The sequence below is a fragment of the Ambystoma mexicanum genome, chromosome 7p, assembly GCF_040938575.1.
Source record: "Ambystoma mexicanum isolate Mex_15411 chromosome 7p, UKY_AmexF1_1, whole genome shotgun sequence".
Classification (NCBI taxonomy): Eukaryota; Metazoa; Chordata; class Amphibia; order Caudata; family Ambystomatidae; genus Ambystoma; species Ambystoma mexicanum.
In genome coordinates this window covers 445,242,423-445,268,636 of record NC_090939.1, presented here as the reverse complement: position 1 = coordinate 445,268,636, position 26,214 = coordinate 445,242,423, and the positions used below count along the sequence as shown (strand labels likewise).

Here is a 26,214-nt window from a genome sequence, read left to right as displayed (position 1 = left end):
TATAAGTATTGAGGGGGAACACAGTTCTTCTTCTAAACTATAACGTAGCATTCTAATTTCATGAAATACACTACATTGAGGTATCTCACCTTTTTGAGAGCAAGAAGCACTATCATCTACAGTAATTCATGCCATGAGATTTTATTTTATTTGACAATTTTCAAAGAAAAGCACCCATAAATTGTGTTCCACCAAAATCTTCAATTCATCAAATAATTTCAAAGAGTATGAAAACGTCACTAAAATGCCCTTGTATAAAGAACAAAATGTCAATCTTTCCAGTGGAGCCACTGGATGTTCATGGCAATTCCAATAAATTGCGTGCAATAAATTGTCTTTAAATCCACAACATGAGCTCTGCCTCGATGATAAGACAGAGATCCTCATTCTGGGCTCCCAATATCATCTAAAAAAACTCGACCCTGCATTTAAGTCATTCACAATTGATGGCAACACCATCAAGGTTTTGCACGACACCAAAACATTAGGTATTTACCTTGACTTCAGACTATCTCCAAAAAAACTCCACTGGCTTCCCATTAAACACAGCATAACACACAAGATGCTTGGCATGACCCACAAATGCCTCAGTCTTGGCAGTCCAACCTATCTGTCATCCCGCATAAGCATCAAACCTAATATGAGGAACCTTCGCTCCTCCTCTGCGGTCACTCTCAACTATCCTAAATGCAGGGCAGCCAAATTTGGAGGTACTACTCATGATGCTCAGGGCCCCCTTCTGTGGAACGCACTTCCTGCTGGGATGCGGCAGATCCAGAGCTATACTACGTTCAAACGTGCCGTAAAGACTCACTTCTTCAACTTGGAATTACCTCCTGATTTTCCTCTCCTTCTCCCTCTTATGCCTATCTGTTTTCGTATTACTTCTGTTCTGTGTGCACCCTGAGGCCTGCGGGCATGTCAGCGCGTTACAAAAATTAAAATAAATAAATAAATAAATCTCTTACCAGACAAACCAACGCAGTCAGCTCAGCATCTGCCTACATGTGTAAACTTATCACCGCCTGCCGCCCCTTCCTTTCTACTGCTAACTGCACCATCCTGGCTAGAACGCTCATTATGTCCAAGATCGACTACTGCAATGCCCTATATCTAGGGACAAGCCAACGTAACCTAAATAAACTTCAGGTCACACAGGAAAATGCCATGAGGGCAGCTGTAAACATTCCTTGGCACAGCCACATTTCTGACACCAGACGCAATCTAGGCTGGCTCTCAGTAACACAAAGAATTTCCCTGAAAGTGCTTGCGCTCACACACAAATGTCTGGCCAATCAGGCTCCTACCTACTTGGCTAACCGATTCACACCCTGCACATCCACCCGACCTCAGAGATCCGTACAAGCCCACTGCTTCACCCTACCCACGTTCAAACTGCAGAAAGCGGGCAGGACTAGCTTCCCGGTCCTAGCCACTAAACTGTGGAACACGCTACCCAATCACCTTAGATTGGAACGCACCTTCCACTCCTTCAAAAGCAAAACCAAACTGTAGCTATCTGCCTCCGACACTTCCTGCACTGTCTGAATCTTCTCTACTGCCACCGGTCAGCTCACACCCTCGTGTACATAGAACTAGTCTTCTGTACTAATACAGCTACTCTCTTCACCTTCACTTTGTATATTTTGTTCTGTACATATTTGCTGCTTCTTCTATTTTTTCTATTACATTATTTGTACTATTATTGCTATTTATTCTTCACCGTTTATTCTCATGGCATACTTTGTTTTTTACATATATGCTGCTGTTATTATCTGACTTGCCTTTACTGTAATTTGTAATATGTAACAATAAAATGAGCGCCCAGATGGGCCAGGCGCGCTATACAAATAAAGAAATAAAAATACAAATACGAATACGTAATTACTCCATATATATACCCTGGTATTGTTGAAATATTCAAACTCTTTTTGTATGAAATGAAAATTGCATGCAAGGGTCCACTACCGTTAGCACTTACGTGTTGTGGGGTCTCCTTAATGCAATTTTAAACATTTATAAGACAGAGGGGAAAAGGAAAGAGTAAAGCCAAACTCGTTTTAACTCTTTCATTTTCCACTCCGTCTCGTGAAAAAGTAACAGCTGCCTGCAAATTATACCTGCCAGACATCATTCACTAACAAATTCCTATGGAATCTGCCTGGCCATTAGCAGCGGCAAATGCAAGGTAGATTTCATCGGAATTACGCCTGTTCGAAAACGTAATTACAGATCCACTCCAGCCTTGTGTCAGCATGAAAATGGGCTGGAGCATTTAATGGAGGCACACAAGCACTACGCCTTGCTTTCACGTCTCCATGTAGAAAACAAGCCATTGTAAATTGAGGCGTATTGCAACAGAGACTAAAACTATGCAACATATGAAATATCAAATTCAACCGATTTCAGTATCTGTGACCTTTTCTGCAAGAAATATATTACATGTTTCAAATTGAATTCAACAGTAACTTTAATTTCCTTCACAACACCCCCACACCGGTAATCCCATAGTCCTACTTGCTATCATAGTTTGATTTTCAGGAATAAGCATTCTTCAGACTGTTGTGGATAATCGTCATATCCAGGTCACAACGAGTACATTCTAGTGACAAATGAACTATGAGAATAGGTGCTTATGATATGGAGAGAGACACACCAGTGTCTTTTGAGGCAATACTTCTGGGTCCATAAGGATATTGCTTGCTGGTAATGGCCTGCCAGTCACAGTGCAGCAAGAGCATTTTAAGGTGGTTTTGGGCATTTCCTGGCAAGTACAGCCCTTGGAATGCAGCATCATTCCAATGAGTTCCCCCCCGCAAATAGCCTGAGGTGCTAAAAGTCCTTTTCAGACAAAATAAACCGCTTCTGTAAAGAGGGCAAGCAGTTTCTTGTGTTAAAAACTAAAACTAAAATAAAAGATGGCCACCAAAAAAATGGCAAACATAGCTCTGAAAGAAATCCTTTGCCAATAAATTGGCTTGCCAGGAGCCCTGCGCAAGGCATTGCAGTAGGTGAGGAGGCAGGTAAGTGGAGATAAGGTGAGGGCCAGGGCTTGTGTGAGACAGAGAAGTACTGGCAGGTGGCAGGGACGGTGTCCCGGAGATGAGGAGCAGAGGAATGCATGAGGCGGGAGCAAAATATCAGGCAACAGCTTTTTCAGAAATGAGCCATTACTGGCCGAATTCTGAGTACCCTGATTGGCAGCATAGACAGATCCAAGATGCAAATGATGAAACTATCAATTGCAGTATTTTATTGTGGCAATAAGACCCGAGGCGGTGGGCCAATGCTGCCCCAGGTAATGCCCCCAGGGCCGTAGTTACATGCCCGAGCGTAGCGAGGGCCTTAACGAAGCCCCGGGGGCATTACCGTGGGCGGTATTGGCCCGCCGCCGAGGGTCTTATTGCCATTAGCACCCCGGCCCATTAGACCGGGGTGCTAATGGCATTTTTTTTTTCTGTTTCGCTTGTTTCGAAACAGAAAAATAAAAATAAAATAAAAAATGGAAAAAATGGCCGCCGGGAAAGGGAAAACGTAGTCTGTTTTCCCTTTCCATGGTGGCCATCGGGAGCGGACGCGCTGGGAACACAAGTGTTCCCAGCGCGTTCGCTCCCAAGACCAGAAGAAAAAAGAAGGTAAGTGGGGTTGGGAGGGTGGAAGGGAGGGGGACGGGGAAGGAAAAAAAAAAAAAGGTACCTCGGTCTCCGGCGGAGGACGATGGAAGCCTCCAGCCATGTGGAGGCTTGGAGCAGGGATGGCCCCACTCCGAGTCTCCACACGGCTGGAGGTTTCCATCGTCCCCCGCCAGAGATCGCAGGATAGAAGGTAAGTCGGGTGGGGCGGGAGGTGGGAGGAGGGAGGAAAAAATAAATTCTTACCTGAGTACCCGGCGGGGGACGAAGGAAGCCTCCAGCCATGGGGAGGCTCAGAGCGGGGATTGCCCCGTTTCGAACCTCCTCATTGGCTGAGGGGCTGCCACGCCCCTCGCCGGGAACAGGGTAGCCGGCACGCACAGCGTAAAAGGGAATACCGTGTGGTATGGCTCGCAAATGAGCCAATCACCACACAGTATGCCCGTTGTGCCACGCGTGCCGGGTGCTAAGGTTTGATATTTACTTTGACTTTCTAACTATAGAAGAATGTGTGTCATACCCTGCTGTGCTTCTGAACAAAGAATGATTTGTATTTACGGGTACCTCATTAATTCCAAATATCTCAGCTTAAATAGTTGATATGAGATGCTTGTTCCTATTGGTAGATGGATGCATCAACGTTTTGATATATCTTTAAAGGTGAAGAAGCACTTCAATCGTGTGTTTTCAATAGTAACATATTTGAGACAAGCGTTGATCTGATTATGTTCTCATTATTCTACTCATTATTCTATTAATTTAATGTTGCTACCTACCTTCACATTTACAATGCTCGTTTTTAGGATTAATCAATTTTTGTGTGAAATATCTCAGTAGTGTTTCTTTTGTGTCATCCATAGAATATTACGTTAGAGACAGTATGAATGGGGAATGCTGTTGCTTATTGTGATATATTTATGATTTATTCTAACCATTGTCTACATTTCTAAATGTTATGACAAATGAATGTACAATTTTACTTGTGAAAGATATAAAAGTGTATTATTTCATTATAATTAAAAGTGTGCACAGTGGTTTCAGGGTTCCTTCCACATGCAGCATCCCAATAATAAACTACAAACGTGTTACATTAAATTCCCTAATTTACCATCGTGTGGTGAGTTGCCATGGGGCTACAGTCAGGTCCCAAAACCACTTTTCCACCACCTCTTGGAGCAGGCAGGGATCTCCAAATTAGGGGACCCACCCATTTATCTAAAGCAGGATTTACACTTGCAGAAGAGCCCACGGTTATCATTGGCTTTATGCAGGGGAGCTCAGCTTCTGTACATTGGTGTAGGTGCTGTTGCAGCTGTATAATCACCAGGAAACTAAGAGCCCAAAGAATGTGATATCAAGTGGTGTATTTTGCAAAGAAAATGTGCAATGGTTTTAGGTACACTGAAATTAAGGGTAAAGCAATGATGAGCAATTCCAGGCTGCTTAAGGAACTTAATCCATCAGTCCATCCTTCAAATACCCATGGGTACACCACCTAGCAGTCAAGAAAAGCCATTCGTAGTCTTTGGGGTGTAAGCAACTCTGACACTTCTTTCTTGGCTTGGTTGAGTGCCTGTTCCTTCAAAGCATTTGATATGAAGTTGCTGTTCTTGGAGGAAATGTCCATCCATTTGTGGTTAAGGGGTCCCTGAATCTTCCAGGTATATTTGATGTTGTACCAGTTATTTCCATAACTGGTAATTGCAGGGATCAGACCAACTGCAACACTCTCTACAAGCAATGGTGTGTTAGGTGCCCTACCTGTCGGGTGCCCCTTCACTTGGGATTTCCTCGTTCTCCTCACCTCCCTTGGTCTTCACCCTCTCCTGCGCTGTTTTACTATCTTCTGTCACCTTCCCGAAGGCCAGCAATGATTGTCCCTCTTCAGCTCCATCCTGCTAACAGCTTCCTTCTCCTCCACTCTTATTGTCCCTTTCACTTCTCTCGAGATGGTAATTTTCCACCACCCTCCTGTATGATGTTACTCTCCACCTCTCTTACATGTTCTCTCTGCTTACTCCCCTTGCTCCATCCTGTTTTTCTAACCCCCTCTTGTCCAACCTCGTGTGCTATTTCTGCCTCTTTTCTCTCCCATTCTCGTCCTTGTTCTGCTCTCTCCTTGACCTAACTATCTCTCGTCTGCTTTGCTGCTTCCTTCTGCCCCACCTCTTTCTCTCCTTCTGCTCCCTCGTCTTTCCTCACCCCTTGGCTAACACCTCCCCATTTGTACTAATCGGATATCTCTCTCACTTTCTAACTCCACGTACTCTCCCACCCACCACTGCAAGATGGGAGTTTTTATACCTGCTTTGGCCTACTTTAGGTTATGATTTGTGGTTAATGGTTGGTGGTGTCCAGCCCCAAGAAATTCCCCAGCCCTCTCCTCTAACCTCAGACATGGGACTTTGGTTTCATGGGTCAACATGGTTCACAGACAGATGTTAGAGGTCATTTTAAACCAGGAAGGCAACGCAAGGCACTGCAAAAGAACCACCCGAGCTGCTGTAACTATGCACAGATACACATTCGGATATGGGATGGAGCATATATGACTCAGACACACAAGCATGTTTTTAACATCAGGCCCTACAGATTTAAAAGGAGAACAAAGACTCAGCTAGGCACTTCACAATTATGGTTGAGCTCAGTAAGGTTTAATATTCCTGTTTTGCCTCATTATCCTTTGCACACAGTACATGGTCCGGGGCGGGTTGGCTCTATAACATGCTCTTTTGCCCCCTGAGGATTTCGTACTATTATTTCCTTTAGCTCCAATTTTGAATCACAAGAGGAGTGCTGACATCTACTTTCTTCTAGAGCTATGTTTGTTTTGAGTTACCATGCTGGGGATTGGCGAGTTCCAACTTGTTATAGGCTACCATAATAGTCAAGCTAATGGACCATATCATTTGACATTGTCTTGGGCAAATCATGCCTGCATCTACATGACCTGACACCTACTGCCACTGGAGCACTGCAAGGTACATTTGAGTAGTTTTAATTATATTTATTTACAAATGTATGATATTATTTGTGAAGAAGAGCACACAATACTGAAGTGATGTCAAGATGGCAATTCATATGTTATGTGTGTTTAGCGTCTCCACAGCTATATTAAGGGCTGTGGGTGCTACAGTGCCTAGAATCCTTTGCCCACTAACACTCACTTTCATATAGGCAACTCAGAATTGAAGTAGTCAAAGAGTTCAGCATCAGATTTTCATGATTTGGGAAATGTGGACAGGTCAGACACAATCTCTGGTGTGTTTGGCATCTTACACTCTTTGTATCTGGTACTTACAGGTATCTGGACGTGTGTTAAATGTGCATGCCAAGGAGCCAATGGAATATTTTTTAGAGGATGCAGACTAATGTGTGCATGCCTGGGCACTATGTTTAATTTGATTAGAGCATTTAATCAGAACTTTGATGTTCATAAAGCCCTCCTCGACAAAGAGCTTTTTCTCCATGTAGTGCTTGTTTTGCTGTTGGTTCTCGAGTTTACTTGACTCCTGCCTTTTCTTTGGTGCTTCACCCAGTCTTCACTCCAGCAATCAGTAGTAATTATCTCTGTTTCTACTTTGGTTAGTCAACTTACGCTAAGGAACGCTGGACAATGCAGCTGCACTGCAATCTTGGAACTTTTCCTGCGTATATATTGATGCGATATTTACTGAGGCGCCAGACCAAATCTGTTGGTAACAGCCCGCTGTCCACGTTGAGGGCCTGAACAGAGTGAAGGTCCATTAACATAGACCACAGTTTCATCCGAGCTGCACTCAGGCTGCTTAGAATGCATGATTGCACCTCTGAATTCAGCCTGCGTTAGGAGCATCCTGATTGCGCAGCAGCCCCTACCAGGGATCTAATCATCTTTGTTGGCTTACTTCTAACGTAGTCGGGTTCAAGACTTGCCTGACTGTTTGATCATTTCCTTTAAGATTCTCTAAGCACAGACATTTATTTCAAATTTTACTAGGCACAGGAACTTGTTAACATTTCATCCATCACAGCCTTTTGGACTCTAGTGTCTATGTGCTGTTAGTTATTGTCTTTTTATGTTGTTTTATTCTTATCTTGTATCATTTTCCTGCTCCATTCTAGAGTAAGCCTTCCCACCATCATTTGGATCCATGGACCCGAGATATCTATCAAACCAGTGACCTGGAAATAATAAATGCGTTGTCTCCTTGGGTCCAGGAAGCTTGACAAACGTTTCAACTATTCTAGAGCAAATACAGAAGAAGGAATTAACATAACCTTTAATTTATGCATGAATTATGATTGAAGTGTAAAACTCTTGGAACCTCACATTGCCCTGGTCACTGAAACAGGTTACTTCTTTTTAAAATGATGGATAAAAAAGTCTTCCCCATTTTGATGTCTGTCCAAGGTCCAGGCCACATTGACCTTAGTCAAGGTATGCCTGGTTTGCACAAATAATATTAATCTTGGGTGACCTGACTATCTGCAAAGCCATTTGCAGTGATTAAAAAATGATAAGAACATGCTCAAGGCTGCCTTGTTCTCAGCTTTGGCTGATTGGATATATTTTCCCTGCCCTGTACCCTTTGCATTGGCTGCCTGCATGGAAGCCCATTGATTTCAAATCATTGTTCATCTTTCATTGGTCATTTATGGTTGCAGACATGTCACATACTCTCTGATCATCTAACGTCCTTCTACTTGTGCCTCTCAAATTCAGACATTAGAGGACCAGCAGGAATGTGTTTCCCACCCAGTCTTTCATTATCTGGAACTCCTTGAAAATTATCATTTGATCAATTTTGGATCAGCTCTAAAAAAAACTAAGAACAGTTGGTTGCTTTTCCCTGATCCTTAATGTTTTATGTTTATTTGAGTTAACAACCAGCATCATGAGTCCACTTTTCATACTTGACGCTTTATAAAAAATACACATGGACTTTTTCCCACAAATCTTTATTTGAAGACTTACAAGAAACCCTTAAAATATGAATTTTCATAGTTTGTCTATATCATGTAAAATCATATCAATTGTCATTTATGTCCATATGAAATACAAGCACATTAGTGGTTAAGAAAAGTTATTAAAACACATACCTGAAAGCTCCACCTGCAAATGCATTTGGAGGGGTAGTAGCTAGGGTAGTAAGGACTAAAGATCTTTCCCTGGAACCCATCAGTTTCTTTCATTGAAATTACATTTCCACACTCTGTTAAAAGATAATCAAAATATGACTTTAATGAAGTATTACTCCTAAAAATATGTCTATTATTTCTCAGTGAACTTAGAAAAACTCATTTTGATCCAGATATCTACTAGACGCAAACAACTATATCTAACATGCACTGTGATGTATTAAAAAAATAAAAAAGACTTCCACCTATATACTGTGTATAGAGAGGGGTTAAAAAAAGTAAACATGATCCACTGCCCTGAGTGGGCCTGGTAGGCACCAGCAGGGCAAAAGAAAAGATTTCCTCACTCTCATTTAACCCCGCTTGATTCGCACTAGACATATAAATAGGCTTTTTGGATTTTGGCAACATCCGATTTTATCTAATTTTTGACACCTGAAAATAATTTCTCCTTTAGGGGTTTATCGAAAAACGAAGTAAATGCCCAGTAGGTGGCAGCACTGACCTTGCGACTCAGGGATTCCTGTATTAAAGTGAAAATCGAAAGCAAAGTCAAAGCTTCCACATTATGGAAATGTTCAATCATTTTCATACCGAATGTGATTTTAACTGAAATAAGACACATGTTACGTTCCCCTTAATAATTAGCTGTCTGTCCAATAGATTATTTTTTAAAAGCAACTTGCAGTTAATTACTTTTCAAAAGCTACGGGTCTGCAAAACCTCAGTTAGTGATGTCTCAGATAAGATCCAAATGGACTTCTACCACAAAATGAATTCCGTTTTCTACCTTGCCCAATGTCAGGTAGCTGAAGCCCATCAGGTAAGTGGGCCTCATTACAAGTTTGCTGGTACGGCAACCTGTAATATATAATTACAGGAAGATTCCAAGTGGCAGAAAAACTGGTAAATCTCTATTCCATGCAGTCCCATAGGACTCGTAGGAGGATTTGCCGGTTTTACCGGCATCAGCCTTACCAGTCCGGTAATACTGGTGGTTTGTTGCCAGAAGGGTGGCGGATATACCTCGAGCTTAGAGCTGGATGTAAATACTCCACCCTACTGGTAAACTTGGAGTGTGCCAGTGTGGTAATGTGCCAGGATGCGGTAATACGGCACGTTATTATGACACCAGTACACTCATAATGGGGCCCATTATATGATTCTTTGCACTTTTTGTATGTGCAGTTTTCCTTGTCCATTAACCATTCGAGACTACAAGCCAAGAATGAAAAAAAATAACAAAGGCTACACCAGCATAATCTGTAGGTGTTTACTACAAACGAATGATGCATGATATGCATGCAGCAATAAAACATAACTTTTCGTCAACACTGGAAAAACTGTTGTCTGAGGGAAAGAATGAGTAAACACTGATGAATACAGTTTTTGGGAAAATTTGAACACCCTTGAAAAACTGCATCAGAATCAGAAACATATAAACACTGAAAACAGGAAACCCTACGCATAAAATCTGTTGTAACTAGTGGCCAACATTTCTGTATATACAATTAACATCAACATATAATACATAATTAAAAATCAATTAAAATGTTACAGCAGCAGTATTTAAGGATATTTCTTGTGCACCCAAGATTTTATACCAAACAGGAACTGAAGTTAATGTTTCTTGAAGGTGCACAAATCTTCTCAGTATGCAATCCACTTAATAGTGCACACTCTATAAAAGATGCTGCAGGGTCTCAACTTCAGCTAAACCATAATGACAAAGTCTCTCTTTTCATGGAATGTTGTTTATAGTGCCTAAAACTTCTTTAGTTAAAAATAAATTAAGATTAATTCTAAACACATCATTCCTAAAATCCTGTGATGCCTTCGGGCCAGTATGCGGTGTGCTATAAATTCATAAATAAAATAAAGGAATAAATAAATACATTTAACAGGTATAAAGGGATCATGTTGAAAGATTTAATTTCCATAATACAATCATGAAATGAATGATAACTCATTAGTGATTCTTTATTCACAAACCAGTCATTCTCACAAAGCTTCTTTTTTTAACTTTGATTGGCTGAATCCTCAATTCCTCAATCGATGAGTCAATAAATGATAATTTGGCAATACATTTTAAGTCCCCCAAGGCTGTAACACTTTGCACAAGTTATAGATGAACTCTTCCTGTAAGTTTACAAACAGACTATTTAGTGGGCAAGACAGCAGTTTACCATAAAGCTGTAGCAGTTTCCACATGCTTCAGTTGTTATTAAACCAAGTTCATGCCTAATGACCCCCATCAGAACACCCTGCGGGAGGGATAATGTTTTCCTCCAAATTAGTGCTTCAACCTTTTCCCCTATTCAGGGGGGAACCCATAGTTTCCTTTCCATATGTAATTTTTGGTACAATTTTCTGATGATAGTAACGTAATAAGGGGAACATTGAAAAGCTACCATATCATTTGTCAAGTAAATACAGTTGAGCTGCAGCCACAATAGCAGCTGCATGAAATATATTACTAGACAAAAGTTTCACTCTTTTATTTATTTATTTTTACAAGGGCATCAAGGCGCTATTGCATGACCAGTTACTCATAGAAATGACAGATTATGGGATAAGCACAGTGTAATAGTTGTTCAGTAAACAAATGACTGTAGTTTCAGAGTTCTAACCAGGTTAGGGCCTGTGACCCACATTAAGGAAAAAAGTAATGCTTTTAGAGTTCTTCGGAAGGTCCAGTAGGAGAGTTCAGCACATAGGGTGAGAGGGAGGAGGGTCCAATGTTTGGCCGCTGTGGCTGGGAAACCAGAGCTTTGGTTCTATTGAATTTAGGCGTAGTGATGCAGTTGGCGTAGGCAGCTCGGGTGGGTCTGGATGAGGATGCTTTAGTGATTTTCTGTGAAAGGTATGGTGGGGCATCTTTAGACAGGCATCTATGCGTAATGGAAAGGACTTTGAATAGGATTCGTTGTCGAATAGGGCGTCAGTGGGCTTTTGTACATGCTGTCGCGATATGATCAGACTTGGGAATATTCAAGACCGCTCTGAAAGCATTGTTTTGAATGACTTGCATTGTTCGAATGTAGGAGTCAGTGGTACCCGCAAACAGGGCATTGCAGTAGTCGAGCTTAGATCCTTCAGGGGCTCAGGCTATATTGAGGCAGCTGTCCAGAAGAGAGGAAGGGTCTAGATGCATTTAGTAACTCCGCTGTGTAAGCGGCAGAGGAGGCAATGGCGTTAGCATGACGCATGAGAGATAAGGTGGAGTCGAGATAACGTTTTTAAGAAGGGTGATACTAAGATGGAAATACTTTCAATGTTGAAGGAGGAATATCTAGGGTCAAGTTTCTTGATCACCAATGAGGGGCCAACAAGAAGAATCTCCATATTTTCATCATTCAGGCATAGCCAGTGCATAGCCATCCAGGCCTGGATGGTCGTGTAGACCGTATTCAGGGTGGTGGAGTCCTCATGATAGTTGCTGGAGAGAGGAAGTAAGATTTGCATATCATATACGATTACCAATGATAGTCCAGGAGGGCAAAAAGTGGTATTGTGAAAATGTTGTACAATGTCGGGGAAACCCAGGAGCCTTGTAGCACGCCAGAGGTGGAGGGTGAAGGTGGGGTACTGGAATTTTCTGCAAATACTTGAAGGAATCTGTCCTCTACGAAGGAGGTGATCCATGATATATTTATTTATTTATTTGGATTTGGATTTGTAGAGCGTGCTACAGCCCGCAGGCATCGATGCGCTATATCAGAGATTAAGGAGGCTTACTAGAGGGTTACAAAGAAGCCACCCGGAGAAAAGAACTTGTTCACATTAAAGAGTCACATGTTACAGTGCATCACAGGTTACAGGTCATACGAGGCAGTTCGTTTTGATGGCTTTACAGAATGCTTTACAGAATGCTGAGTGGGAGTCAATAACCCTGAGGTGGGGTGGGAGGGCATTCCAGAGTGTGGGGGTGACTGTGGGAAAGCTAGAGCCACCTGATAGGAGAGAGAGCAAGGCAGTCTTGTCTTCGTCTCTAACTTTGTCCATCTGAATTTTTATGTCAAGAAGTGCTGATTTCATCCCATGGCCAGGACAGAACCAGGACTGACGGATACCAAGAAACTGGTGTGGGATCATTGTGATAGGTCGGTAGTTGGTGGAGATAGCAGGGTCTAGAGGCGCTTTCTTAATAAGGGGGAGTAGCCAGGATTACTTTGTTAGTAGCAAATGATGCATTATTAAAGGCTGTAATGAGAGGGGCAAGGATATCTATGCAATCTTTGACTAGGCCAGCTGGGAAGATGTCCCCTTTACATCGCAACGGTTTCAGACCTTTTAAAATCAGTTTGACTTCATCTTTTGAGACATTGGAGAAGTGAAACCGGGGTGGTTAGGTGGCCGGTAGTGAATGGGGCTTGGGCTGTTTGGGAGGCTTGCAGGGAATTGATCAGGGACAGTTTGTAGACTATTTCCTGGTGTGGAGTGTCAATTTTGGTGAGCATGGCGTTTTGGATGCTGGTACACCACGAGTCATCTTTGATGAGTGAGCCCGGGGGATGGTGGGAGTTTCTAGTTCGCTGAGGATAGTGAATATTTCATGGGTATTGGATTTAGCATTGGCAAGGCAGGCATTCTATGTCAAGTATTTGGCACAGAGGGTGGCATTTTTGTAGCATTTAGCTGCTATTGAGAACTGTAGCTTTGTGGCTTCCAAAGGGGACTTCTTCCAATTGGTTTCAGCCAGCCGCTTGTTAGATCAAATGCTGTGGCGTTCAGGTGTGCAGCAGGAATTCCTGTGTGCAGATGTTTTGAGTGTGCATGATTTGAGCGGTACAATTGTTTTGACTGCGTAAGTTAGAGTGTTGACGTACAAGTCAGCCAGTGCCTCAAGGTCATTGTTAAATGGGAGTTTTGGTAGGAAACAGCAGAGCAATCGTGCAAGACATTTTTTGGAGAGGTTTTTTGAGCTGCGCCATGAGTGGGAAGCCGTGGGATGGTAGCAGTTATAGTGTGCCCAGTGGGCGTGATGGAGAATTTCACTAAGTTGTGGTCTGACTATGGGCAAGGGTGGTTCATGTGGATCACCAATTGAAAATTGAGGTCAGCAACTCACTCAAGGATGCAGCTTTTTTGTGTGTGGGTGTTTTGATATGTTGTGAAGAGGCTTCGAGGTCTTCAGGGTCATTGTAGCCTAGCTTTAGGTCACCCAGGTGGATATATTTGGTTGTCGGTTTGATTTTAGCGTCAAGAATGTGTATTAGGTTGTCTTCGAAGGACAAGGTAGGGCTTGGTGGGCAGTAGATGGTGTGCAGCGTGATTGTATCAGAGTCACTGAGGGTCAGTATTACAAACAAGATGTCACAGTAAGAGGGTGGGGAGGAGTTCATATCTCTAATGGAGAGAGGGCTCTTGGCTATGGGTGCTACTCCCCCTCCTCTAGCAATGGTTCTGTCGGAGCAGTAGATGGTGTAGTCTGGGGGTAGGGTGATAGAGAGTGCGGGCCATATGCAACATCCAGCCATGTTTCCATGACTGCTAAGATGTCGAGGTTGGAGGAAGATTAGGTCATTGATGTCAAGGGCATGCACAGGGATAGATCTTGCGTTGATCAACGCGCATTTCAGTGGTGTGGGGAGAGAGTGCCTGGCCAGTTGTTTCTTTTTGAGGTAGTTTGAGGGAGAGAAGTCATCCTCAGGTGGAGTAACTCTTGAGGGCAAGAGGGGTTAGGACTCACTAGGCCAGTTGTTATTTGCACCTGGGAGTTAGGTGGAGAGCTTTGATGAGTTCCGGTTATATTGTTGGTGCCAGTGAAGGGCTTCTCTGATGGGATGGGGGTTGCTTCTTCACTTCGTCGGTGGAGGCAGCTAGAGTTCTTCAGTAGAGATGGTACAGTGGTGGGGCTCAGAGGTGTGAGACATGAGTGGAGTAGGCAGTTTGACCTTGGTGGCTGTTTGGGGTAGCTGTTTCTCTTAGCAGGAGTGCGGAAGTGTGATATCTGTTTATTTATCTTTAGGCATCTTGCTGCAATGGGGAAGGTCTTTGTGAGGAGAGGTAATCTGTTCAATTTGCATCGAGAAGGGGGTGCCATAGGGTCAGGGCAAGAGTTACTATACGTGCCCTTTGAGTGGTGCAGAGGCTGGGTGAGGTGGTGCATGCTCAGAGATGAAGTAATCTCAGCAAGCCAGAGCATGGAAGGGTGGGGCCGAGATGTAGGAATGCAAATGTTTTGATGATTTTGAGGGTTTTTATTAGTGGGAGCTGTTGATGTTAGTGGACGGGTGACTGATTCTGGCTCATTTAAATGGGGCAGGCACTAGGGAACAGGGATATATGTGAACGCAGATAGTAGTGGCAGGAAGGTTGTGTGGCTTCTCTTGTCTGTGGGTAATGGTTGGGAGGCAGAGGCAAGGCAGGCTGAAGTAGTCTTAATTCAGTGACCTGGAATAGTGACTAACAATAGTACGTGGCAATTGTATATGGATTAATCCAAACAAGTGTTTGTGGCAACAATCAAAAGGATCAATGTACTCCTCAGTCTTGTCCCAGGTATAGCCTGGGATGCATGCCTGCTTAATTTCGTCCCAAGTGCAGAGGATTCTCAGCAGAATGTGAGTAGGAAAAGCAAGATATATATATATTTGTTATCCCTTCTCTGCCCTTTGAGCATGGAGGCACCGGTCATCACAGGCCTCCTCTCCCCACTCCCACCACCCGCCCTCTCTGAGCCTGATTGGCTCTTAGGAACACCACGCGTCCGGAAGGAATACCTGTTGTAGGCTGGTATTTTGAATATAGCTGTATAGGCACATATAGGTGTATAGGCACATTACAAATTCCATATCACATCATACGTTGAATCTAACTCTTGCTTTGCGCCACTGCTTTGCATTTTTTTTTTCCACAAGGATGGTGCCATGGGCCTGAATTCTGGGTCTGGTTGTATTTTTAATCTGGCAACTGTTTTATGCCACTAGCTTGCATCTTTTTCCAGAGGGATAGGCTTGTCGGGGCGGACCTCAGATCTCTCTACCCAAAATAAGCTCACCTCTCAAGAAGTGAGTGCTCGTTTGTCAGTAAAGGAAGTTTATTCAATGCAAACAGCCAGGAGGGGCTAGACGACTCCTTAGAGACAGAAATAATTTGGTTCTCCTCAAACCACACAAAGGTTAGACTTTATATACATTGTTGCAACATTTAACACACTCCAACATATTTTGTGACAAAGTCATCCCCCCAAATATGATAAGCTAACCGTATGCAAGGAAATCTAATCCATCTAAATTCCCAAGCTCTTATTGGACACAGTCACCTAAACACCACCCCCTTCAACATACATTTACATTACATCATATTTACAAGTACAACCCCTTTAGGGCACTTTCCATAGTTGATCATGGCATCATTCCATGATTACTTATTCACCTAAAACAATCCTGATTTATTACAAGTTCCATCTGGTCGGGGCTCTCTAATCCCGGCTGTGATGCGCATGGCTTTTACAAGAACACTTCATTAATATGAAGAGGGAGAGAAATAAATAAGTTTCCTTTGAACCGGCAATCAACATCTTATCTTCCTAGACTTGCTGGTGTCCCCAGTATTTCTTGTTTCACACTAATTTGTTGCGACTGCCATTTCAGCCCACATGGACTCTGGTCCACATTCTAGTCATCTTCCTGAGAACCTAATTGAAACCCCTACACAATTTGCCAGATCTGCCTTTAAGCAGCTCTTGTCCCTGGTTTATTAACAGGCCCCGAGTGGATCCTGCCATGTGGTCGGGCTTCCCTGGTCAATGAATAACAAGCACCACGTTCTCAGGAAGATTATATTACTTATCCACAACTGCACCAAGTCATAAACCTATGAGCCATTGCACTTCATTTTGTCCTGGCCTCAAATGACCATTTGATACCATCACAACTGGTAAAATGCATTTAGTTGCCTTTGTCCTTCCTTTGACCCCGGTCAACCAACTCTCCAGGTTATACGAAGTTCATCTCACCAACCCAGGTTTCTACGGCCTACACAAACCCCAGCTATGGGAAACCTGTGGTATATGACCTTCCCATGTATTAACCATGCACCCCTTGTCCTCCAATTGTCCCAGACAGATCGCCCTTGAAAACCCCAATGTACATATATTTGTGTACGTGTGTTCAGGACTACTGCATCCCCGCACAGTGGCTTCCCCATCCGCTGATTTCTCCTCTCGTGTGTGCATATAAAGCTCCTCGCTTCCCATCTTTAGGCACTACATTGCACATCACACAACTACATTCTTTTCACACTGTACCCGCATAATTGTCATTATGTTGCTATGTGTATGCAAATATAAGATTATCAAACTGCACATAAAATAACACTAATAGTAAGACTCATCCCATTCAAATTAACTATACTAGAGACATACCAGGTAGCAACATTGCACCAGTCATCAATATGGCACGCTCAATGTCAACCTTTTCCCCACATTAAGACCAATATTGACCATTCCAACAGGCCGAAGGGTAGTATTTTGAATGAAGATGCGTTTTGAATCTAGCTACTGTTTTTTGCCACTTCCATGCATCTTTCTCCAGAGAATAGTGCCATAGGCCGGTATTCTGAATCTAGCTGTACCTTGAATCTAGCTACTGGTTTGTGCCACTACCCTTGCGTCTTTTCCCCTTTTACCTTTGCGATTAAAGAATTCATTCACTTTGACTCTTCCCTCTCCTTTTTCCCACCGTGATAGTGCTGTAGTCTTGCATTTCGAAACCTACAGGGACCCTCCGGTACATATAGAACTCCATCTAGATAGAACATAGTCGTATCTCGCTGGGGGCACCGCCACTCACTTGCATACATCTGCAGCAATTCACTACTCAACATCATTATGCACATCACCTCTGCTATTGGAATGCAGCTGAGTCACATGACAGAAATTCAGTCCAGCAGGGCACATAATCAGTCTCCTTAACTCGCCTACCTCCCTGACAATCTATCACAGCACCCATCCACTAGCCAGATCTCCATGGGTCAACAGCAGGGATTTAGCCACCCCTCCCTCCTATCGTGCAGGCTAAAATGCACACAGGCATTCTAAAAAACCCTTCTTTCAATTCTCATACCTCAGACTTCGGTTCTCCAAGGGCGTTTACATGAGAGCGCTTTGAGGCCATACACATGGCAGAGTGCGCTATACAAATGCCAAATACCACAACATAACATAACATAACATAACATAACATATCGACAGGGCCATTCTGGTGTGATTATTGCACATCATTTGGCGACCAGAGCATCCAGATCTTGCCTGTTGCATTATTGTAGTTGTTTTCTGCCGGGCTCTAGATAAGAAGTTGGTTACTGCAAATATTATGTCCTCTCACTCCTTTCTTTTACAAAATATTTCGGCAGAGTGAATATCCCTGTCTCTGTGGTTATTTAATAATTGTTTCAGGTTTTTTTTGTCTGAAGTCAGTATATAAAGAATATATAGACAGAAAAGGAGCGAGTGTTTGCTTGAACATTGGGCAGAAGGAACAGGTTATGGATCATCCTAGTCTCCATTTTCCGAAGAATGAAGCTATACATATTGTACAAGCTCTGAGCTTGAATACAAGGGAGTGTTGGTAATGATCCCCAATCAGATCCAGACATTTTCTGCTTCAGGGTATAATTTTATCTCTAAGTAAAGTACTGTTAACCAGCTTCTGTGGCTATTACCCAGCAATAAAATAAAGCACTCAGCCGATCGTTTATTCAACAAGCTTTTTGGAGTCTGATCTGTCATGCTGGGGGTGGTCCACCAGTGGCCCAGTTCCAGTTCATTACATAATGCTTTGATATGATTGAACCATGATAAAGAGCTGCCATTCAGGTGGTTGAGAGTGTCGCACATACACTCTCTATATTTTGTTAATGCAGGTGGATACCAAAGGTGCACCCAGTAAAAGAGTGGTATTAACATTATGATGGGGCTGATCCCTTTCCAGTTTAGCCCAAGGTGGACGATTTGATTAGACCAGTCTTTTCAAGAACCATTTTTCTTGAGTTGAAAACGTGGTGTCCCAAACTGTTCCCAACAGTTCGACCCAATAGATTGCCACCTGCCTGGCTTGAGTTCCAATACTTTGCGTGTGGTCATCGCTGCCCTATGGCCAGGGGGTGAGAAAAAACATTAGGTTGGCCTACAAGTTACATTTTAGAGAACACTGGGACTTTTTCACTTGGTCCGTGCAACTCCCATTTTTGTTAAAACAGATACCTATTTAATGGAAGGTGTTCACCTCTTCCATTAGTTCCCAATTGATTGTGAGGTCAATTCTTTTTTTGTACTTCCTCTTGTTTGTGCTGGCCATTTATTTTATTTTGTTCCATACTGTTCCTCTTACATAGATCTGTGTGTTCGGCTGTCAATTATTTTTGGATGGCTGATTGTTTTTGACACCAAGAGCGTATTGTGGGCGGAAAAGTAAAATTGGTAACTTGTCCATGCCCAAAGTAGCAGCATTCACGTCGATGTTTGGGGTGAGGACACAGCCTTGGGGGTGAAGACACAGTCTTGCCTTACTCCTTTTTGTAATGGGAAGCCCTCTGTGATTTCACCTCTCGCACGCCATCTAATAGAGGTTGTATTTTTTGTATGTAGCCAAAAGATTGCCTTGATGATGTTGCTGGGTATTCTAGGACGTTTCAAGCAGCTTAGTCTCTCGATTCTAGAGACCCTGTCAAATGCCATCTTGAGGTCCGCAAATCTTATAAACAGGGATATTTTTATGGTTACGTATTTTTCCATGAACAACAATCGTCTGAAGCCCTGGTAGACCGTGTTTAATCCTTTTTGAAAAACTGCCTGCAAATGAGTAATGGCATTGTTTACCATGAATCAGTCTTCTAATCGTGCCAAGAAGACTTTCCGAAAGACTTTCCCTGTGCTGTCTAACAATGAGATTGGCTGGTAGTTGCTTGGTGATTCCCACCTGCCCTTACTATACATTGGGACTAGAATAGCATTTGTCCACAAGTTTGGGACTCTTTCCTGTACCCAGATTGCATTAAATACAGCTGACAAGTAAGGTAGCCAAATTCCCATATTGGTTTTAGCTAGATCACTTGGGATGCCATTCGGACCCGGTGCCTTTTCTGCTCTCTGGGATTTTATTGGATCTACGTTAAACCAAATACAAAAAGCTAGCATTACAAAATTGCGAAGTCCGCTTGTTCGCATTTTGTAATTTGAGCTTTTTGAATTTGGGTTGTTTGTTCTCCGCTGGGCTTCTAATGAATGCTGGGGACACCCCTGCAACTCCCGCAGCCCATAATACTGAACTACAGGAGCTGGGGACACCCCTGCTCCCTGTGTTCGGTATTATGTTTGGTATTATGAGATTGCATTTTTCATACTAGGCTGAATGCTCATTCAACCTTTTTTGCCTCTATTTTGGGGTAAACCCATTGTATGGCCTTTTCAATTTCTGATTCGCTATATATAAGGGATCCTGTCACTTCTATATTAATTTCTGAGTGATCAGGAGGATTGTTAGATTCCAGAAAATTGGGTCTAGTGTCTTTATATAAATCTGCAAAATAACTGTACCATTCATTACCCGGGATACAAAGTTCCAGTGAGGTAGGGAATTTGTTTGTCCCCCATCTGAGTGATTCTCCCAAACACTTTGCTGCTAACCGCTCCCATAGAGTAGTTGATTAGCTGAAAACTGATCCCTTTTCTCTATTATGAGGGTCTTATAGGATTGGCAGGCTTTATTTTAACTCAGCAGTGCGCCTTGCCTTTGAAGTTTTTAATCAAGTTAATTATCTGTCTCTTTGCCTCTTTGCATTCCTTGTCCAACCAATTATCTTTGGGTATGATCTTATTTTGCCATGTCAGACAGGGTCTCAAAACGTATGGCCCTGTTTTTCCCACTACTTGTTCTTGATGGCACACATTTCGGCCCAGTTGCCAACTTCTGCTTTCACATGTGTGGCTTCAATTAAAACCAATAACTCTGTGTAAAGGGTCAATATTTTATCCGTCTGATTGGTGTGTGCCCATTTGATTTGTTTTTTTGCTCCCTGGGGATATAGGTCAATCACCCCTTCGATTCTGGCTAGATGTTCCACATCAATATTCAAGGTCAGTTGGAGGGGGTTGTGGCCACTGTCAGCTCTCTGAATCACTTCACAATTCTTGGTTGTCTTCCACTCTTCTAAGTTCACCAATACATAGTCAATCAAGGAGCTTATTGCATCTTTTTGATATGTATGTCTTGCTGGGTTGTCCCCGCTCAATCTCCCGTTGCATGCTCACAGTCGGAGTCTCATTTGTGATTTTATGGTGAAGAGAGATAATATATGTTTGTTTTTTGATTTTTCTCAATCTAATGCTGGTATGTCACAGGCTTGTTCCTAGTCTTCTATTATCTCCGTGATCATATCTAGGGCCTCTAATTTTAGGATGCAATCACCTGCTACTACGCTATAGATTTGGGGCCTGATTCACAGAACGTTTTCCTATGGCATTGCACCATTATAAAACACTTCCGTGAATCAGGCCCTTGGTCTTGTTCTGCCAAGATGAGTAAGCAAAACAATAATGCTTGAAATTATAGATACCCCATGTTGTATTTTACCAATGCCCTTGCGGACACTTCATCATCCCTGTACAGTTTACCTCTTACTGCACCAAGTACTGCCTGGGAGTTGTAAATTGTGAGAACACAATAGAAAACCTCACAGTTAGTGGTTGTTTAGGAGAAGGACCTGAAAGATGTCATTCATTTGGAGCCTGTGTGTGTCAGCGACAGATGATATTGCTAGTTTCCATATGTCGTTGATGAGGTTTAAGCTAGTGAGCTACCACCTGAAACATCCTATGATTATAAGATCTTCTTAGAAGCCGCACCAGCAAATCCTTACAGTATGATATAAGCCTACATTGAGAAAGAGAACCAACATTTGAAGGAATACTTGTAATATAAATGAGGAAAATTATTTATTAGGCACTCAATCTCTGCTTTTTTGTGCTTAAAAATAGGGTGTTAAGGACCAACATTGATGTTGGAGCTAGTTACCAGTTACCATTAAGAACCAGTACTCTCTTCCTCTCAAATTGGTAATGGTAGATCGAACACGGGGAGTGAAGCTGTTTACTGAATTAGACCTACACAGAGTTTGTCATCTGGTTTGAGTAAATGAGGCAGGCGAGTGGACACAGGCTTCCAAATGAAGTTTAGTCTTTTTGACTATCAGATGATACATTTTGCCTTATGTACACATTTCAACATTTCATTAACCAAGCTTTAAGGCACCTTTTACATGTACCTGCCATCTATTGCTTTATTTCAGAAATATAGTCATAAAAACAAACACATACATGCATTACATTTGACAAGTTAAAATTACATTCCATACAATTCATAATAAATCAAAAATAAATAGGGATGTCATATTGAGGAGCGAATAACAAATAAATAGCAAAGTATTAGGTCATTAATTCACTGATGACCAGCTAGGTGGATTATGTGCTGTAGGACTGTATAAGGAAATCAGCTCCTGTAAATAACACATCAAAATGGTACAAAGACTTGCACATATGTAATGCTGAGACAAGGTTTTGTAAATCATGATTACTCAAACATAATTATAGACCACGCTTCTAAATATCAGAATAATTAGGACAGAAAATAATAAAAGGTGGATTTTTTTTCTTTAGATAGATTACAAGAAAGGCATATGTCTGATACCTCTGGGTTTCAGCAATTAACCAAAGTAGCAATTGGAAGAATGAGAAGAAGCAACTTCAACTACAATGATCTTGACAATTGATTCTAAACCATGTCAAGTTATTTTAGCCCAAGGAGTCTGTGATATCTGAATAAACAGGGATCCAAGTGCTCCTAGGTCATACATTCAATATCAAGCCTAAGGTTTGCTGAACTCATTTCTCTTTAACCAAAGTAATAGAGTTCTTAATATTTTTATTTGTTGATTCCCAGTAATGCAACAGGTCTTATTGCCTCAAAGTTACCACAATGCGTTTCGTCCAAGGCAGACTTGAGCTGCCCTCCTGGTTGAGAATATCCATAAGAGATTCTCTATAGACTGCTAGGTCGGGACTCATCCAGATTTCAATCTTGTAAACTGTTGGTCTAATTTGGGCCAATACTATAATTGGAGTCCTGCCAACCTCCAGTTGTACAGCCAACTTGGGAGTTGAATGGGGAAGGCTAATCATTTGCTTTAAAAATCTATGCTGACAATTAACCAGAATATTAGAATCACCATTACAACACATTTCTACTCTATAAAGGCAGGCTTGATGAGTATTTTGTATATCCACTAAGTGAGAGCAACAACCTTGTGACCAAACAGTCAAAAACATCCCAATACAGCACGAGATTGGGCATTTAAAGAGTTGTTTTTTTTTACAATCTGATTTCGTCAGGAACCACTTTGAAATATTATTAGACGAAGACAGTCAATGTGAGAAACTGTCGAAGAAAAATGCAGTTCCGAAATCAATAAAACAAATGAATGAAATGCTTATCAGGGTCTCAACATGGAAAGAGGAGGTTCCTTTTCAAGTCAAACAAGTGTACCGCCCCATAATGACATCAGCCTAGGTAACCACCTTAGTGTTTATTATTTTTCTTTTAACTTCGAGTGGACTTTGGTGAGGGCACCCCTTTGCTCCTACTGGCTTCATGCAATGATGTACATCTTAAACTGGACTGCGCATTGCGCCTAAACCAACTTTTGGCCTGCCTGAGTGCTCTGGGCAAGGCTGTTAAACTGAAGACAATGGATCACACCAGTTCAGGCAGGCCATAACATTAAGCTTGTTTTCTACACGGGAAGTCAACCGGGTGGAGGAGGCCCTATGCCCCTTGGACGGAATACCGGTTACAACGTTACTGGCAATAGCGCACACTGTGTGACTGTTGCCGACAGAACCGGAAATGGAAACAGCGCAAACGCCGATGAACTGTGCCAGAAACTCCGGCAGCAGAATAATAGGTCAGTGTTACAACAGCTGATTTCACGGAAAAACACTGGCACCAAAATGCAGGTGGCACAGTGAAAATCACGCCGGAAACACTGGCATCAAGGAGCAGCCGGTAAGCAGGCACATGTGTGGAGAAACAGCCCACAGGTGCACCCAATTGACCCAGCTGCACACAATAAGCACTCTAGCTGCTGAAAAGGACCACACACCTTCCAACACAACCATGCTGCCACTTGTAGCAGCAGTCATGGACCTGGAGGCACTGCATGCAGGATTGGAGCTCCATGAGCAGGAGATGCAACAGTGGAAACAGGCCAACAGGCAGAGGAAGAGGAGGAGGAGAATGATGATGCAGAGGAACAATGGGCAGCAAGTAGTACCCCAGAGGCGAGCACACATACCCCGCAAAAGGACCACACTCTGGTCTCTGATTGACAGCCAGATACACACACTGTACCACATGAACAGGCAGACCAGCCTTCCTATAGTTGACCTAATCCACAACGACATCCAGAGCATCATTGGCATCCGGACTGCCATACCCCCCTGTTGAAGGCGATATCTGTGCTGCATTTCCTCACAACCGCCACATTCCAACACACAATCGGGGAGCTGTATGGAATCTCCCAGCTCGGATTCTCAAAGGTGCCTGTGCAGGTCCTGTATGCCCTCCTGCGTCATGTGTCCCAGCACATCGCCCTACCAACGACACGTGCCCAATGTACTTGGAGCAGTGGACTGCACACCTGTTGAGCTAGTGGCCGGACATGCCATAGACAAGGTATATCGGAACAGAAAGCTGTATCACCCAATGAATGTGCAGTTCGTCAGTGATGTGACCTGACCATCATACAATGCTGCGCATGTTCCTGGGATCTACACATGATTCCATGGTCCTGCGCAATAGCACGCTGCCTGGGCACATGGAGTGTTACGGCGACAGCGAACATGGCTATTGGGTGAGTCAAAGGATCACCACACACACCACATTGCCTGTGTACTAGGGAAAAGGGGTGTCTTTTACTGTCACCAGTGCATGGGCCACAGGCAACATGTAAATGTAAGGACACAACCGGCATGCAAGAGTGGGTGCCCACGGATGTCATGCACCACATCAGTAAATGGAAGGACACACCAGCACAATCTGGTCACAGATGAACAGGCACATGTCGTGCACCACAGGTACCAGAATGCATCATACCCATGTCACAAAGTACAGCGTACCCTCAATGTGACCCATCCACCACCACCAACACATCCACGTGAGTACACACTACACATGTCCTGACCAGCAGTAACTGTCACAGAGTGTAGCAAGGTGATTGATGGCCCACAACCACACCCACCCATATGCATGTGTCACAGACCCACATCCAGACATGCATGCAGTGCCTAGTCATTTCAATTACATTTTCCTTCTTGTATCCCTCCCATGTAGGTTATTCCAGCTACCCCTTATTACCATGGCTGATGACCCCTATCAGACATCCACAACAGAGCCACCAGGAAAATTCGTACAACCGTGCACACATCAGAACAAAAAGCACAATTGAGCAGATCTTTGCCGCTCGTGTGGGGTACTGATGTACAGGCCAGTGAAAGTGGGCAAGATAGTCCTGGCTTGTGCCATGTTGCACAACTTGTGCATCAGGTGCAACATTCCCCTGCCCCCGGACATGGACAGCAGTGAAGCAGATGCAGACATGCAAAACACCATTGCAGGGATGACAGGGATGGGCGTGCATTCCGCCATTAACTAATACAGAATTACTTTTGAACACACAGCACCTGCACATGGCCCAGGCCACACATCGCATGTGATACTGCACAAATATTAAATCACTCAACTATAAATAATAAATGCCTGCACGTAAATTCAAATGCAGAACCATGTGTATTGTTGTATATATAGAGAACAATGAACGTGTGGTGAGGCTGACAGGTGCAGGGATCAGCACATCGGGCTGCTCTGGTGGGAACCAGCAGGTATGGTGCTTGTGGAGGGTGGATCTGATCTGATCATCTCCCTGTCCTGCAGTGCTGCTCGCAGGGAAAGGGTTAGGCTTTCAGCCATTGCTGACACAGCCTTATTTCCCTCGCAGACTCTCTGTGCCGATGTCAACCCGCTCAGGGCACGTGCACATCGTCGGCCAGTGGCCTGCACACTTTCGCAGATCAACTGTGTCTCCTACTGCATCGGATGTGCCTCCTCAAGATGCTGTTGCACGAGTCCAGCCATTTGCTCATGTCTCTCCTCCATGTGACCTAGCTGTCCCTTCATGTCCCTGATGCTGGGGATGGGCGGTGGTGGTAGGCTGTGAATGTCATGGGGCTGAATGTGGGATGGTGATAGACTGTGTGCTCCGAGGTGCCATTGGTAGTGTCCCCGGCATCATGCACGGTATCCTCATCTGTCGATGCACCCATGTTCGTGCCTGGTGGGGCGGGAGGGATTGCTGTCCTGTTGGCATCCCTCTTGGGTGAGCAGGGGTGGTGGCAGTTGCGCTG

General features: G+C 43.3%; 1 protein-coding gene across 1 annotated transcript in view; it reads right to left on the bottom strand.

Moving 5' to 3' along the window:
- Positions 1-26,214, bottom strand: part of TMPRSS7 (transmembrane serine protease 7) — a 731,423-nt gene that overhangs the window by 474,854 nt on the left and 230,355 nt on the right. Inside the window, exon 12 of the mRNA XM_069636244.1 lies at positions 8,715-8,827. Coding sequence (XP_069492345.1) covers positions 8,715-8,827 — 113 coding nt within the window. The remainder of the gene's footprint in view (positions 1-8,714; positions 8,828-26,214) is intronic.